Source organism: Erigeron canadensis, chromosome 2, assembly GCF_010389155.1.
Source record: "Erigeron canadensis isolate Cc75 chromosome 2, C_canadensis_v1, whole genome shotgun sequence".
In the NCBI taxonomy this organism is placed as follows: Eukaryota; Viridiplantae; Streptophyta; class Magnoliopsida; order Asterales; family Asteraceae; genus Erigeron; species Erigeron canadensis.
In genome coordinates, this window is record NC_057762.1 from 36,631,645 (window position 1) to 36,647,308 (window position 15,664).

General features: G+C 33.3%; 2 protein-coding genes across 3 annotated transcripts; one reads left to right on the forward strand and one right to left on the reverse strand.

Moving 5' to 3' along the window:
• The first annotated feature begins 387 nt into the window (after positions 1–387).
• Positions 388–5,699, forward strand: LOC122586639 (G-box-binding factor 1-like). Of its 2 annotated transcripts, none has more exons than XM_043758622.1 (12): positions 388–686; positions 837–884; positions 3,195–3,329; positions 3,410–3,454; positions 3,556–3,642; positions 3,719–3,808; positions 3,904–4,076; positions 4,186–4,289; positions 4,380–4,576; positions 4,725–4,802; positions 4,998–5,123; positions 5,310–5,699. In XM_043758622.1, the coding sequence occupies exons 3-12, from the start codon at positions 3,273–3,275 to the stop codon at positions 5,394–5,396; spliced, it is 1,044 nt and encodes a 347-aa protein (XP_043614557.1). In that variant the 5' UTR covers positions 388–686; positions 837–884; positions 3,195–3,272; the 3' UTR covers positions 5,397–5,699. The 2 variants fall into 2 exon arrangements, with proteins under 2 accessions (XP_043614557.1, XP_043614558.1); XM_043758623.1 differs by having other exon boundaries at positions 4,998–5,145; positions 5,310–5,400.
• Positions 5,700–6,543: 844 nt separating this feature from the next.
• Positions 6,544–8,539, reverse strand: LOC122586638 (scarecrow-like protein 15). The gene has a single exon (XM_043758621.1). It carries the CDS (start codon positions 8,481–8,483, stop codon positions 6,945–6,947), a length of 1,539 nt encoding a protein of 512 aa, XP_043614556.1. The 5' UTR covers positions 8,484–8,539; the 3' UTR covers positions 6,544–6,944.
• Between the last annotated feature and the right edge of the window lie 7,125 nt (positions 8,540–15,664).

Sequence of the window (15,664 nt, forward strand, 5' to 3'; positions counted from 1 at the left end):
GGTTTATGATAGCTCATAACGATTTTAAGTTCTTTTCATAATGTCTCTAAGATCTTTATTTAGCAAACCAGACGAAATGGTTGTTGAGAAAACTTAATTGCCTCCATAGCTTGCTTTCTGAGTCGAGCAGTTGACATTTTCTTCGATTTGTCTTCGACTCTTCTTGTTTTCCTTTCGCTAATCTTCAACTTCCTTTCGAAGGCCGTTGAAGTGACTAATTCATGGAAATTGGGAAGATCTGAGAGCGTCGTCACCACTATCACCGCAACATTGTTTGAGTACTGTAGTGATAAGTATTATTAATTAATTAATATTAAGAAAATAAAATACAATATAATATAAATTTAATTTATAAGGTGTTGAGATGTGTAAAATAAATGAGTCATCATGTGATAGGTATGGGTGTCTCACGTGTCCATCTTTTTCTCTCTCTAACCCTACCCCCATCCTCCCCAACCACCGTACCGCCATTTTCTCCCACCACTTTTCTCCCTCTCTCTCCCGGCGGTCCAATTACCTGAATTTCTATACTTAGTTAAACTCAACAACTCATTAAGTTAACTCATTCACAACTTCATCTGCCTGATCTCCTTAATATCCATCATAATTTCCTATTTTCTGTACAAAACAGCCCGAATTTAGCGGATATCAGCCGTACCTGCAATTTTAGTTTAATTCTCCGGCAGGTCTTTTTTTCTCTCTTTCTCTCTATATATATATGTATCCATATATTTATTATTTGTATTTATATTCACATGTAGACATACTACTATTGAGTATAATTTTTTTTCTGTACGGAATTGCCCAAATTAACTGGATTTCATCCGTACATGTAGGACTTCTGTCTGTAAAACCTCCAATCTCCTAATTTTTCGCTACAACAGGTTAGACTTTCTTTCTCTATATATACACACACATCTGTATCTATAGCTATATACTCTATCAAATATACAGATGTAGATTCTATATTTACAGTGCTAGAATTATGCAGTTAATCTAGCTGAAGCTATAAGATAGTGTGAACCTATTCTAGTTAATTACTGATGGTATTAGACATAGATCTAATTGATATATTTGTTAATTATTTTATCTAATAGTTCTGAGTTAATTTCTTAAATAGCTTTTGAATTTTGATTCAGATATGTAGGGAACATAAGTAGGATTAAAAAAAATGGTCCAGAAATGACATTTTTAACAGTTTTAGTCTATTTATAAATATGGTTAGACGAAGTTATTTAGCTTAAGTTAACATTTTTAAAGCAGCTATTAATACAATTTGGAGATGTACTTGATATGCTAAAAAGGAGATATTAAAGCTGACTAAAAGCCAAGTTGTACATTAAGATTAAGGCAGAATACGTGAGTAGACTGGAGTAGGAATGGGTTTCGATTTTTATTTTTTTGTTTTTTTCCTTTTTCATATTTTATTGGAATTTCCTTACCAAAGGATATATAGAGCCAAAAGACTGGGTTGTGGAACATTTTTAATTATATTTTATAAACTGCAGTATCTATTTATTATATAAGGCAGTGTATTAGGATATTAAGATACTTTTTTAGCTGAGCATAGCATAGTTTAATAACAGATTTTCATAAATTATAAGACAACAAAGATGATTTTATATTGTTTTTCATGAGATATTTTTATGATATATATATGGAAAATGATAAACCCTCTTAACCAAATAGCCTAATAATCCTCCTAAAACATTAAGAAGGTGACATATGGTATCCACTAATTCTCTTTTCTAATCTTGTTCCCTGATTTTTCCACATATCATCATCTCATAGTTAGGAGGATTTTTAGGCTATTTGGTTAGGATGATTAATACATGGCTATTTGGTAACTTATTCTTGTGATATTCATTTATGTGGCATTGTACCATTGATGGAAATAGATGGCACAAAATGGCTTTGATGTGGTCCAAAATTTAAGATTGTAGTCCTTGAGAAAATGTGGGGCGTACACTATGAGAGTTGTGTAGCAGTGGGGCTGATTTTGGAAGAATTTGATTCTTAGAGTATTAGACTCTATTCGTTATCAGGGTTATTTTCCTAAAAACAACGACCTACTTTTCAAATGTTAGAATTGTGGTGTTTGACCAAGGAGACAGTAAAAGCTGGTTCCGGTTACACATGTGGGCAACTTCTTTTCCTTTCAAATGAGTATGATTAAAGTTTATATCGTGTAATGATACTTACCGTGTGACGATGTGCCCATGTTTTGCTAACGTGGCAAATGCTTTGTTGAGATGTATGACATTTATTGCCAAAATTAATCAAAGGACGGCTTAAAATTGCAGTTTACATTTTCTTCCATATATATTTGTATTTTTTTCAGCATGTGATGACCATGACAGTACATGATACGATATAAGCTTTAGATACAGTCATTTGAAGAAAAAAAAAAAAGTTCTCTAAGTTTGTCACCGGAGTTAACTTTTAATGGCTTGTGAGCCCAAAAAATAGTACATCTTCCAATTGGGACAATTGAAAAAGTAAGTTATTGTTTTAGACTTATGACCCTTGTTATTGTTACCTCTGTGTTGTTATGGACGATATATTGGCGAGTATTTGTTATAAACAAAAAGAGAGAAAAGAATGATTAAAAAAAAAATACATACTCTGTCTAATTTTCTGTTCAGGAATAATAATTAGTTATACACTATATGTATAGTATATATATATGTTTCAATGTATGTATGTATCAGCTATGACTTTCTAATTACTAGTAGAACTTATCCAAACTTTGAATTTGTGTTAGTTTTGCAACATCAAGTTTTATTTGATTTTTAAATATAAAAATATAAGGCTACATTTCAGAATGTAATTTACTAGTCTTACTACTTTTGAACATAAAGATGCACAATTTAAAACATGGGCAGTAAATGAATATATCAAAATATGTATCAGCTATGACTTTGTTTTATACAAGGTTTATGAACTTAATAACTTTAACAGTTTGGTGATGTATTGGACTGTACTAATTTTTTAATGGTTGATTATACATATGTCTGAAAACTTAGAGCTGACATGTCTTACTGCTATGGCTGAAAATTCAACCATTTGGTGGATTTGCAGGACTTTACTCTTATTCTTTGACGCACTTTTTTATATTTATATGAGCTCCTAGCAATGGTTAATGACTGTAAGATTTGCCAGTAATCCACTTCCAATATGTTTTATATCTCCAGGTGTGTTGGCTTATCTTACTAGGAATTATAAAGTCTGGTAATTGTTGGCTGCACAGTAATATCTTAACCAGTAGTTTCATGGGCTCTGGGGAACAAAGCTCACCTGCCAAGCATTCCAAACCTACCTCAACTCAGGTTTTCCCACTTTTTCGTCTGTGCAGAATATGAAGTCTTCTGTGTATATTATACAAGTAATCTCACTGTCTTATCTATAGGAAACACCACCTCCTTCGTACCATGATTGGCAAAGCTCTATGCAGGTATGAGTTAGTGAGTTTTGAATTTATTGTTTGCAGATGTGACATAAAAGGTGTTACATGCTGAGATACATCCTTATAATAGTTACGACGTTTGTGTTTAGGCTTATTATGGCTCTGGGGCTGCTCCACCTTTCTTTCCCTCGGCTGTTGCCTCCCCAACTCCTCACCCTTATATGTGGGGAGGCCAGGTAATGATCTATACACGCATGTAAAATATCAAGATGTTTTATGTTGTGATAATTGATTTTATGTAAAATATTTCAGCATCCTATGATGCCACCTTATGGGACACCGGTTCCATACCCTGCTTTATATCCACCGGCAGGAGTTTATGGTCATCCAAGTATGCCTATGGTAAACAGGATTCCCCTAGTGTTTATGCTTTTAAATTGACATCATGTAAAGTGCATCTTATATCTGATTCTCATACTTAAATCCTATCCTTGCAGACCCCCGGCACTATGCCGCCAAATGCTGAAATGGAAGGTAAGGCCCCTAATGGGAAACACAAGATCAACAAAAAATCCAAGGGCAATTCGGTAAATGCCAATCCCACTGGTGCTAGGACCAGAGAGAATGGAAAGGCAGCATCAAGTTCAGGGAATGATGGTGCCACCCAAAGGTTTTTGCTAAATTGATTTGTAAAATGAGCTGTCTTTCAGTGATTATGGTATATTATAAGATATATTGTTTATTATGACATGCTGAATTTAAATTTTGAACACAAACAGTGCTGAAAGTGGAAACGATGGTTCATCAGATGCAAGCGATGAGGATGACCAACAGGGATATTCTGGAGGCAAGAAAGGAAGCTTCCATCAAATGCTTGCAGATGGTGATTCTACACACTTTTACCTTAGTTTTGCATACATGATTGAGAATTTACTTTAAGCTAAAGTTTTTTTTTTTTTTTGATTTTATGCAGCAAGTGCACGGAATAACGATACCGAGCCAAATGTCCCTGGGAATACTGTCGTTTCTATGCCTGCTACCAATCTTAATATGGGGATGGACCTGTGGAACCCATCTGCTGGAACTGGATCTATGAAAATGCAACCAAATCATTCTGGTGTCCCACAATCAGCGGGTCCACCACCAATGATGGCCGACCAGTGGGTTCAGGTATACAAGAGATTACTTACAGTTTATCACCTATGTGTAAGCATTCCATTTTTAGATGTTCCAGAGATTAGTTTTCCAGTGCAGGTGGTTAACTTACCAAAAACTTAGTTATTTGCTACGTTTATTGATTAAACTCTACTGTCAACAGGATGAACGGGAACTGAAGAGACAGAAGAGGAAGCAATCTAATAGAGAGTCGGCTAGAAGATCAAGGCTGCGCAAGCAGGTAATATTTTATTTTTATCAGGTCAAGGATCAGTCAAAGCAATCCATACAATCTAGAGATCATTTACTCTATATAATTTAAATCCTTTTTGTTAAAGTGATGGCGATAGAAGTGATGCAAAATGGAACAAATTTAAATAATTGTGTACTGGCAGTATCATAAGTAATGTACATGTCTACACGATGTTTTCTCCAGGCTGAGTGTGAAGAGCTACAGGCAAGAGTGGAGACATTAAATAATGAGAATCACTCACTCAGGGATGAGTTGCAGAAGCTCTCCAGTGAATGTGGAAAGCTTACTTCTGAAAATAATTCAATAAAGGTTTATGCCACTAATACACACCGTAATCACCGTATTTAATAAAGCTTAATGTCACTTTCTTTTCCATATTCACCACGCCAATTGCCACGTTTCCATATTCACCACGCCAATTGCCACGTGGTAAATTAGAAATGCTATGAGATGCCTACAATTATTCTGACCTTATGATATATGTTTGTTGGACAGGATGAATTAGTTAGGTTATTTGGACCTGAGGCTGTGTCGAATCTCGATGCACATCTTCAATCTCAGACGAACGAAGGTGATAGTTGACAACATCACATCAAAGTAACTTTTACACTTATACGATTAGATCGACAATCATTTTCGAGCCTTCAAAAGAAATTGACTTTACCATTGATCGAGGAAGTGCAACATGCTCTCATACACACATACTTTTTGTTAACCCGGGTAATTGTAGTATGTCAAAGTTTATATATATATAATCTATGGTCTTGATGCTTGTTATTGTAGAAGGATAGAAATTAGGTGAGAATTATTGGCCCTCATTTCAATGCGTGTTTGTTTGTGGTCATTTTGGTCTAATAAATATTTCACTAAATTGTTGTATTGACCTATTTATGTCCATCCGTTGCATACTTGCATGTGAACTCCCATATCATGGCAGTTTTATTTTTGTAATTATAAAAAACATAAGGTGGTCTGGATTTGGGAATTCAATAGAAGATATATGAAGACCTGTTTCCATATGGCTGCATCAAGTTGGTTCTTGTATGCTCATTGCTCCTATCAGTTGCTCGGGCCCATCTTCTAGCTAAAATCAGAAAGGGAATGACATTATCATATGCCAATCTACTGTATAGAGTGTTAAAAAGCTTCATGTAGTTAGGTTACTCACAATACTAATATCCTTTATTGGAGGCTTGGAGCCTTGGAGCAGTGGGTCTATTGGGCTTTATTGGAGCGTAGTTTCCCAGATCTTTAGTTTTATTGGACATGTCCAGATATACACAAGATATGTTGGTTATATCACGTCACATGAGTAAATCTCTACAGAAATCGATGTAAAAAATAAGAAGGCAAGAATGCATTCTCTGTAACTGTTATTGAATCACTTAATAGGCTGTAGAAACTGCAATTTTTGTACATCCAGTTTAATCTAAATCAATTTAATTCAATGAATAGCTGAAACATCTATAGCCAAACTTATAGCGTGAATCAATTTGACTATTTGAGTAGCGTTACCTATCTCCTGCTAGTTGCATGTTTTCAAGAATTGCCACACCCACAACAGACTCATGATTTTTGAAACAACCTACACTGGTTTCCTGAACATATATATATATATATATATACTTTCATAAGTTACTATTTCACTTCGAATCCCTGTTTTCTATAGTTATACAATCTGGGAAATACATTTCGTTTGCGCAAACTCATTCAAGACAACAAACTCATATACATGGCTAATGGCTTTGCAAGCTCAAAGTTACATTAAGTTATCAAACTCGAGTATGGATCATAGAAGTCAGACACCCGATTTGTAGAGTTAATCTAGCTCCTCATCATGGTTTCAAAAATACGATATTGATCAAGGATGTTTTACATGTTCACATATATATAATGATCTAACAGTAGTGTTTTGACTGTTTTCCACCACCTTTTACGAGAAATGTCAAGTAAAATTCCAAACAATCATTGTTGGTCATGCTATTCAACTAACATTAGACCTAAAACATCTTTCCTTATATCCCTATACATTTCCGATGGCATGTATTATTAATTCTTTCGAATACATATAGTAGCAAATACTGTTATTGAACATACATTTGTAGCATTTCATACGTTTTGGTGGACCTGTTAACAAGTCCATGCTGACGTGGCAACGAGCGGTGTATTATGCCAGCAAAGTACCATCTCCGCCTGTCGTTTTACCACGTGGAATCCCCTAACTTGTACCCTTCGTAACAGACACTCGGCTTGAAAATCCGCAAACTGACTGAACCCTACGGGCCGCATCCCACCCCTACCAAACACCTCCCTCCAGGCCGGCACATTGCGACCCGCCACATCCTCCACCACCGCAATTATCTTCGGCAACAACACAAACATTTCTATACTACTCACCCAATCCCCGTTGCCGTTTGCCGCCTCCAACGACTCAATTACCGTCGCATACAATTCCAAACCGTCGCACACTGTTTGCCTTAAAAACGAAGATCCGGATACATTCACTTCCCCATCCACATACACCACAACATCTGGTGAAACTCGTCGGATATTGTTAACAAAACCCGATCCGATCCGCCTAAAAATCGTCGGCGTAACAACAACTGCCGTCTTCTCTCCGTTCACGAATTTAACCGCTTTAAACGACACCAACTCAAACGCTCGAATCGAAACAAACTCGATCTCAAACCGTAACTTCAAATCAACACAAAACTGAATCAAATTCTCTCTAATCAATCTCGATTCCAATTCATACTCTTCCTTCACTACCGCGGTGATCCTCACTGCCGGCGAACCGACTTTCCTAGCCTCCGCTTTTTCCGAAACCGCTTTTAAAAAAGACGCCCACTGGCCTCCAAACCCGATATCGAAATCGATGACGTGGATGATCATCGCACCGTCCACGGCATCAAGTATAGCTTGATTAGCAGTAAAGCTAGCAAACAAAGGAATAGGAGATACACTAGAAAACATCTTATACGCTTTAATAACTTGTACAACTTCATAAGACGTACAACTCTTTAACCTACGATTAGTCATCAAAGAATCGGAGTCAGTAAGTAGAGACTGAAAGGCTTCTTTGAAATAAAAAGCCGCTCGCTGTAACGGTTTGCCGTTTGGCGAAGAGCCGAGTATTTGATTCAGGCGTGCGAGTATCACATGCGCTAATTGAAACGACTGCGTTTCACAGCACTCAGCGAGACGAGTCAGCTCGTCTCTATAATCAAACTCGTTAATTGTATCATCATCGGCAATTAATAAATTATCGAAAGGAGGGGGGTATTGATAAATATTTGGATCGAATTCGGGGTAAAAAAAGGGAGGGAGGTCAGGTAAATCATCATTATTATTATTGGATTTGTAATCACAATTAGAAGAATCATGATCAATAAGGCCTAATTCTTTCATTAGAGAATCAGAATCCCAACATTCTTCTGCTTCGTTATTCATTCCATTTTGATAACTACTAATATTAATAATATCAGTCGTACTCGTATTCTGATGATGCAATAATAATGCTGAGTTGAATTCGGTAGATGAATCGGCAGTGACAGAACTGGAAGGACTGCAACGAATATCGAGAACAGATTTTGGTTCGTAATTACGAGTGCTAGTAGTAGTGTTGATTATATTGCTATTTTCTTGGGAGGGAATGAAAGGAAGTTTCATTACTTAATTTTGTAAGTATATATGTTGTATTGTAGGGTGGGTTGCTTTTTTTTCTTTTGGAATTGATTTTTTAGGGGGTGATTGATATATTGTGAACATTATAAAGGTTTGAAATGTGGAAAAAGTGGTGGTGGTGGGGACAGATCGAGATGTAATGGCTTCCAATGGTGGAAGGACGAGCAGAGATAAGCTTGAGAGTTGATAGTGGACAAGACAGCTGAGGACACGAGTAATTGACTTGCATGGAGGAGAAATTCTGGTCCAAGGCATTATTGTCAAAATTGATAGTGAAATACGAGTTTTGCGTCCCCCTTTGATACTGATATGGCCGTTGTATTGACGGAAAATCATTTTATTAATGACTTTATAAGTAAAGATATTTAAATTAACAATCTAGAAAAAAAATTTGGGCTTATCAACTTATTTGTTAAAAGATACAGTATATTTTATAATGTAATTACATAGATAAGATAATCCATTATTAACATTCTCTAGCTAGTGTATTAAACTAACCTTTAAATTATATGCTACTTTCTTTCGATTCCAAGAGACAAAAAAAACTCTATCATGTAAATCATATATAAAAGGAATTGAATATGATCGGTAGATACATATAAAAGTTTTATACGAGTACATAGACAGGTATGATGTATTTCTTGTTTGTGAATTTGAAATTTAAATCTTTCATGTTAGTAATTGTATAAAAATGATAAGTCTAATGTTGACAAGAAAATAAATAAATACATAACAAACTCTATTGTGAATTGATGAATCACGTATATTTCTCTTGTCTATCACCAATTCAAAATCATTCCGTAACCCAGACCTAGGGTTGATGCCCTACAAATTTTCTCGCAATACGTACCTTGAAAAGGCAAGGTAGCATCCTATGTAATAATTAAGGTGATAAATAGGTAAAGATTTTAGGGATAAGGTAAATTTTGCAAGTTTGGTCACTATTCTTCTTTCTATTATTAGAATTAACACTTTCAAAGATTGTCACGTACTTTCCCCATCTATCCTTAGCACGTAAAAAACTGCTTTATTGTATACTAGCTTTGTGTCCGCGTTTTGTTGCGGCTTAGGGGAAAAAACGATAGAAGGTAGTTTTTTTTTATTTTTATGTGTGATAGATATAGATTTGGGAGATAGAATTGAGGGTGTAAAGTTTTCGTAAGGGTAGTTTAGTCCAACTGTTGATTGGGTAAAGAAAAATATATTAAATTGAGGGACATTTTAGACCTATTAGGTTCTTAATTACTTAAAGCTAATTCTCTTTATAAGGGAACATAGATATTAAACAAACTATTTCTATTACAAATTGATAGTTACTTTTTTTGAATTTAGGTTTGAATTCATGTCTATTCATATACCCAATTCCAATCTTATAAGAAATCAATTATGAGAATACCCATGTGTTGCTGATCAAATGACGAAATAAAAAATAAATTCAGGAAACTCTCCTGAATACAAAATTTCCTTATTCCTAAAAGTATGTCGAAGACACATCTATTTTGTAGGGATGAGTACAATTTAAGCCTTTGTTTAAGAATTCAATTTTCGCTATCCAAAAAAATAAAAATAAAAAATACTACAGTTTATTAGAATTCAATTTTGCGCTATTTCGCTTGATTTCAATAACATGAAACAAAAGTCTACCTTTGCTAATTAACAGGTTTTTTTTTTTAACAATAATTTGACCTTAGTGACATGTCTCTTCATATATACCTAACTCCAATTCCAGAGAAAATTGGGAAAACTATTCGCTCACACCAAAATTTGAACCAAAATCCTCTTAGCTCCATCATATATCAATCTATCTATTGATCATTGGTTGGTAATTAACAGGTTAACAGTGATTAAACAGATTAAATAAGTTAAGTATGACACGTCGACTGTTAACCAACATATGGGGACCCATAAGTCGCCTTTGTATGCAATGCATGAGGAAAGCAGTAGTCCCCTAAAGAAAAGAAGAAAAAAGAGGAAACAAAAGTAGTCCACAAGTTTATAAAAGTTAGATGACGAATATATTCTTCCGTCACTGCCAAGTAAAATACAAAACACTCTATTATGGAGTATTTGTTAAAAGATATAAATGTACATATAAATACTTAGTCCTCTACTGTAAAACTTTTTCTTCATCTTTTTCACTGTCACATTAGTTTTTCTCTCTTCTAAATTATCTCTTCTTCACTCACTACCAACCTTACTACTTCCCCATCTCTTTCTTAACTTTTATTTATTTATATTTTATATTATATTTACCCAAAAATATAATTACCATAAAAATCCTAAACTTTTATTATTATATTAGGTTTGTGGGCCCGTTCTCTTGGTGACCGTTGCTTAATTAAAAAAAACATTTATTCTGATTTTTGAAATTAACGGCAACTAGGGGTTTTTTTTGTAATTTTTTTTCATACCCCTATTTATTTTCAACTTAACACAACCATTTAAAATCACAACAACTTCTTTTAGTTCATTTTTATCTTCCTCAAACCATTACATTTAAAAATGTCGACACAAAAGGTGGACTAAATCATAAAATCTTTGTTTATCGAGGTCTTGGATGTTGAGGCACCCTAGATGTGAAATGAATAATCCAAGCGAAAACACTTGGAACAACATTACTGAAATGTTCAACAGCAACACGACTGAAGGTCCACGGAGCAAACATCAACTGATAGGTCACTTCACCAAAATTCGGAAGGAATGTAAGCAGTTTGAGGCAATCTGTGCGAGGTTGAATGCACAGGGGAGGACCGTCTCCGATGAGTTGCTTTATGCAACGGTGCAACAGGAGTAATAGGAGAAGTATGGAAGGGACTTCAAATACTAGCATTGTTTCAGGGAGCTTATCATGATTACTTTTTAATCGAGTTGCTTTATGAAGTGTGTTTTGGTATTTTTAATTATGTGTTGTCTTTTAGGTAATGTAATGTGTCTGTGTAATAATAAAATGTGTTTGTTTAATTTGATAATGGTAGTTTAAATAAGGTGGATTTATTTTTATATACAAATAGCCGCTATTAAGAAAGAAAAAAAGGAAAAGTCAAACACACACACACAAACTTTTTTCCTCACTCGAAGATGGGGGAAGAGTAAATCAAGAAAGAGCTAGAAAGAGCTCCATGCCAACCCAGGAAGAGAAGAGGCATGCCACGCCGAGCTACACGCCGAGACGTTGGCAGAGGCCTTAGTGCACATTTGGTTTGTTTTTTTTTTCCCACAAGCACATACTGACATACATAATGCAAAAGTCTAATTAAAGTTTAAAAATTAGAGTAAGAGCAACAAAAAAAGATTTGTGAGATTGACTGTTATTATAATTTGTCAACTTTCAAATTAATTGAAAAGTATATCAACAAGACAACCAGGTATTAGAAAGTCCAAGCCTTATATACGCCGCCAAGTTAACTCTCAACTTTTCTCTCAGATTATGTACCCGCCCATTCTTTAACAAGAGGCATTCTCAGTTTCATCAGGATCTTGAGTTTGATCTTTAAGAATGTCAATTATTGGAGTTTTTTCTTTAAAATACTAACAATGACACATGATCAATATCTCGTTGTTTATAGTACGTGCAATACTTCACTATTATATATTATATTTTGATCCTAATAAAAAAAAATTGTAACAAATGATTGGGATATTTATAATTAAATTTTAAAATATATATGTAATAATAAACTAAATGAGTTAGTTATATAAATAGAAAATCTACTAAATTCAAAATAAAATTTTAATTATAAATTTTCAATACATGATGTATAATAGTTTTATTAAACAAGTTTTGGATAACTCAAAATTTTAAGTTCAGTTAGTTGTAGTCGGTAGAAGTATATTGTATATTTTGTATTTTGTTCATTTTAAATTTATATGATGTAAATATTTTTAAATTTTTTTTATAAAAGAATTGAAGTGTAGAAAATATATAATTCATGAGACTGTATTCATTGAAATGGTGATGTAGAAACCACAGATACACCTGGATAGGTTTTTGTTCTTCTAATGAAATTAAAGCACCTAGACTAGTAGTTTTAAATTGGTAATAAACCATGAATATACACATACATGTATAAACCAGAACCAGAGTATGTAGTACTCGTATTGACTAGTATCTACTATTCACAAGTTAGTGAGTAACTATTTTTAAGATTGAAATAGAGATACGTGTCCATACGTCCATACTCCATGTTTTTTACTGATCTAAAGAATGCAATGTATTTACTCCCACCTTTACGATGGTAATTAAATACTCGTATTAAATAAATAGTAATTAATTGATTATATACGTACATTTTTATGTATTAATAATGGTGGATATGACTTTGGTGTAACTTTTTTGCTTTTGGTCTTGTTTTAAATCTTTCTCAACTTTACAATAATAATTATTATAATATAATATATAGGCTATAAAGTAAAGTGATCCCACTTTCTAAAGATGTTTTTCACGACTTTTATTGCAATCTAAAAGTAAAAATAAAAGTGACTTCGGTTGCTTTTGCATTTCTATGAATCTGACTGTCGTTATTGTGTTAAAAAGAAAAAAGAAAAAAAAAAAGAACTTTATGTTAACATTGTGAACTGATTCATTATTATTAGATTCATTTTTCAAGTACAATACTTCAATTCATTCGGGAAGTTAAATTTCCTTGTGTTCTTTTAACGATGTAGATACCAAATTCGAAGTTAATTAGAATATTCAAGATATTTATTCAGAAATTCTCCACTAATGATTATGATTTTTATGTCTATTCAGTATAGAAAGCATACAATTTGTATAAGATCTTGTTCTAGTTCGATGTTTAGCTTTGTCAACTACTTGTGAGTAATAAAACACAATTAAGCTAATAATATATTCTTATTCAAGGATTTGATATATACCTTGAAATCTAAATCTAAATCATTAATATAGTGTTATGATATTTACACTGCAAATTAACCTTTTGTAAAATCACCACATGATTATAGTTACAAAAGCATATACAATAAAGCAGGATTTAAGGATTCGGATTATGCTAGACAAAAGAAGATGTAGGGCTAAATCTCGAATTTTAAAACCCTGAAATCGATTGTTCATAAATATACCAACAGTACTGATATCTCGATCATTTCCCTGGTCATTTTTAATATACGAATATGTCCGCACAATACAGCGATAATAGTGGTAACGGCGCGGGATGGTCGCGGTCGCGGTGTTGGCGACATGTGATGGCACTATGGCAGTAACGGGTGGTGGAGGCAGCAATGGTGGTAGATGTAAAAGTAATTGATGTTAAATAAGGTAATTTAATTAATTAAGGATTGAGGGTTTATGTTGTAAATTATTTCATTAAATGTATTATGAGTATATTAGGTAATGATGTTTAAATTAAGAGTTAATTTCATTACACGCCCCTAGGGTATGTCATTTTATCAAGTTTTACCCATGTACTTTTTTATTATTATTACATCATCTGTGATGACTTTTGGTATCATTACATACCCCTGAACATAACAGACGTTAGTCTGACTCTGTTAACCATGTCATGTGCATTGCACGTGAGAACAATGTAAGTAGTTTTGATAGTTTGGAGTTGTAATTTAAGATTTGTGTGGGAGTTTCTTTTTTATTTAGGAGTATAGAATTATTGATATGTTTAGTTGGACAAGTTTGAATATCAGATTTATTAAAGAATTTGTATGGGATGTTTAATCACTAAATTACCTTGATGGTTATTTAACCATTTAAATAGTCACAGCGAAAATTATTAAAGCAACAAATTCAAGTATGAGGCTACAAAAATAAATATTTCCACTAAAATGTAAAACAAGATAAAGAGAAAGGGAATGAAAAAAAAAATAATAATAAATTATTATTGAGGAGGTGATATCTACACAACACAATTTTGCCATATATTTTTCATATTAATACGCGAATTTACATATAAATTTATTGAAATGTTTAGTTTTGGTAATCCATGCTATCTAATAAAAAAAAAATCTTTATTTTTAAAGGTGATAAAAAGTTGTATAATATTTCACCTAGCACCTTTAACATATTTTCACTTACAGTTCCCTAACATTAATGATTAAATTACACTATCAATTCTTTATCTTTTAAAATATTCTCCATTAACTTTTTACATCAATTACTTTTACATCAACAATCTACACCACTCGACGCCATTTGCACCAACAATAATTGTTCTCACCATCACAGTATCATCGTCATGACCGCTCGCATTCTGCGGAACTGTGCTACTATTTTACTTACACAAATATACATAACGATGTTAGAAAACGAGCATGGTACCCGCGCAATGCGACGACAGTAGTGGGGAAGGTGGTAAACTTTATTAGGGATTTTGGGTAGTTACGTAAAGAAAAAAAGAACAAAAAAGTCCAATAGCAAATAAGGTATTTTAAAGACAAAAATATTTAATAGGGGCATAGGAGTTTGCTTTATTAGGAAATAGAGATGACATGAATATGATTTCTACAATTTTTCCTCTATACTGAATGTTAGAAGACATCACATATTCACAGATTGTTTGATTAATATTGGATTTGAATATTTAAAAAAAAAACAAATAGATGTAGATATAACATATATATAGTAACTCGAGGAATAGCCCTGCAATGTAGTAGTAGTGATGACGACGGTGTAATGCTGGTGATGATGGCGACACCACTGGTGACAATGATGGTAATGACATTATCAAGTAATGTAAGTAATTGATGTAAAATAAGTTTTTAAAATATTTTAAACAATTAAAAACGGTTGGTTTAAATCATTAAGTCATTTGGTGAAATCATATGTAAGTGTGACTTTCAACAACAAATGATGCAATCATTATTACGAGTATTATTTATATTACATTATAAACATTTATTGGATCATTTTTTTCAACTATGTATTTGATAATCAGAAAATGTTCATCTATTTTATTCACTAATTTAAAAAATGTTCACTTAACATTGTTACAACAACTTTAATAAATTTTTCTAAAATATACGTCCATCAACCTTAAAATCAATATACAACCTTCTTTTATATCAATTACTTTTACATTAATAACTATACCACTAATGTCGCCCCACCATCACCGTCGCCACCCCAGTCCGCCGCTTCTACCACCTGTTGTGACCGCCGCCACACCGCCGCATACTTATATACTGGTTATACATATTAA

Bases quoted from the DNA above. Each gene is read 5' to 3' on its own strand.
- LOC122586638 (XM_043758621.1), bottom strand. From the start codon at position 8,483: ATGAAACTTCCTTTCATTCCCTCCCAAGAAAATAGCAATATAATCAAC.
- LOC122586639 (XM_043758622.1), top strand. From the start codon at position 3,273: ATGGGCTCTGGGGAACAAAGCTCACCTGCCAAGCATTCCAAACCTACC. The intron at 3,809-3,903 runs GTAAACAGGATT...CTATCCTTGCAG, and splicing joins GTCATCCAAGTATGCCTATG to ACCCCCGGCACTATGCCGCC. The intron at 4,577-4,724 runs GTATACAAGAGA...TACTGTCAACAG, and splicing joins TGGCCGACCAGTGGGTTCAG to GATGAACGGGAACTGAAGAG.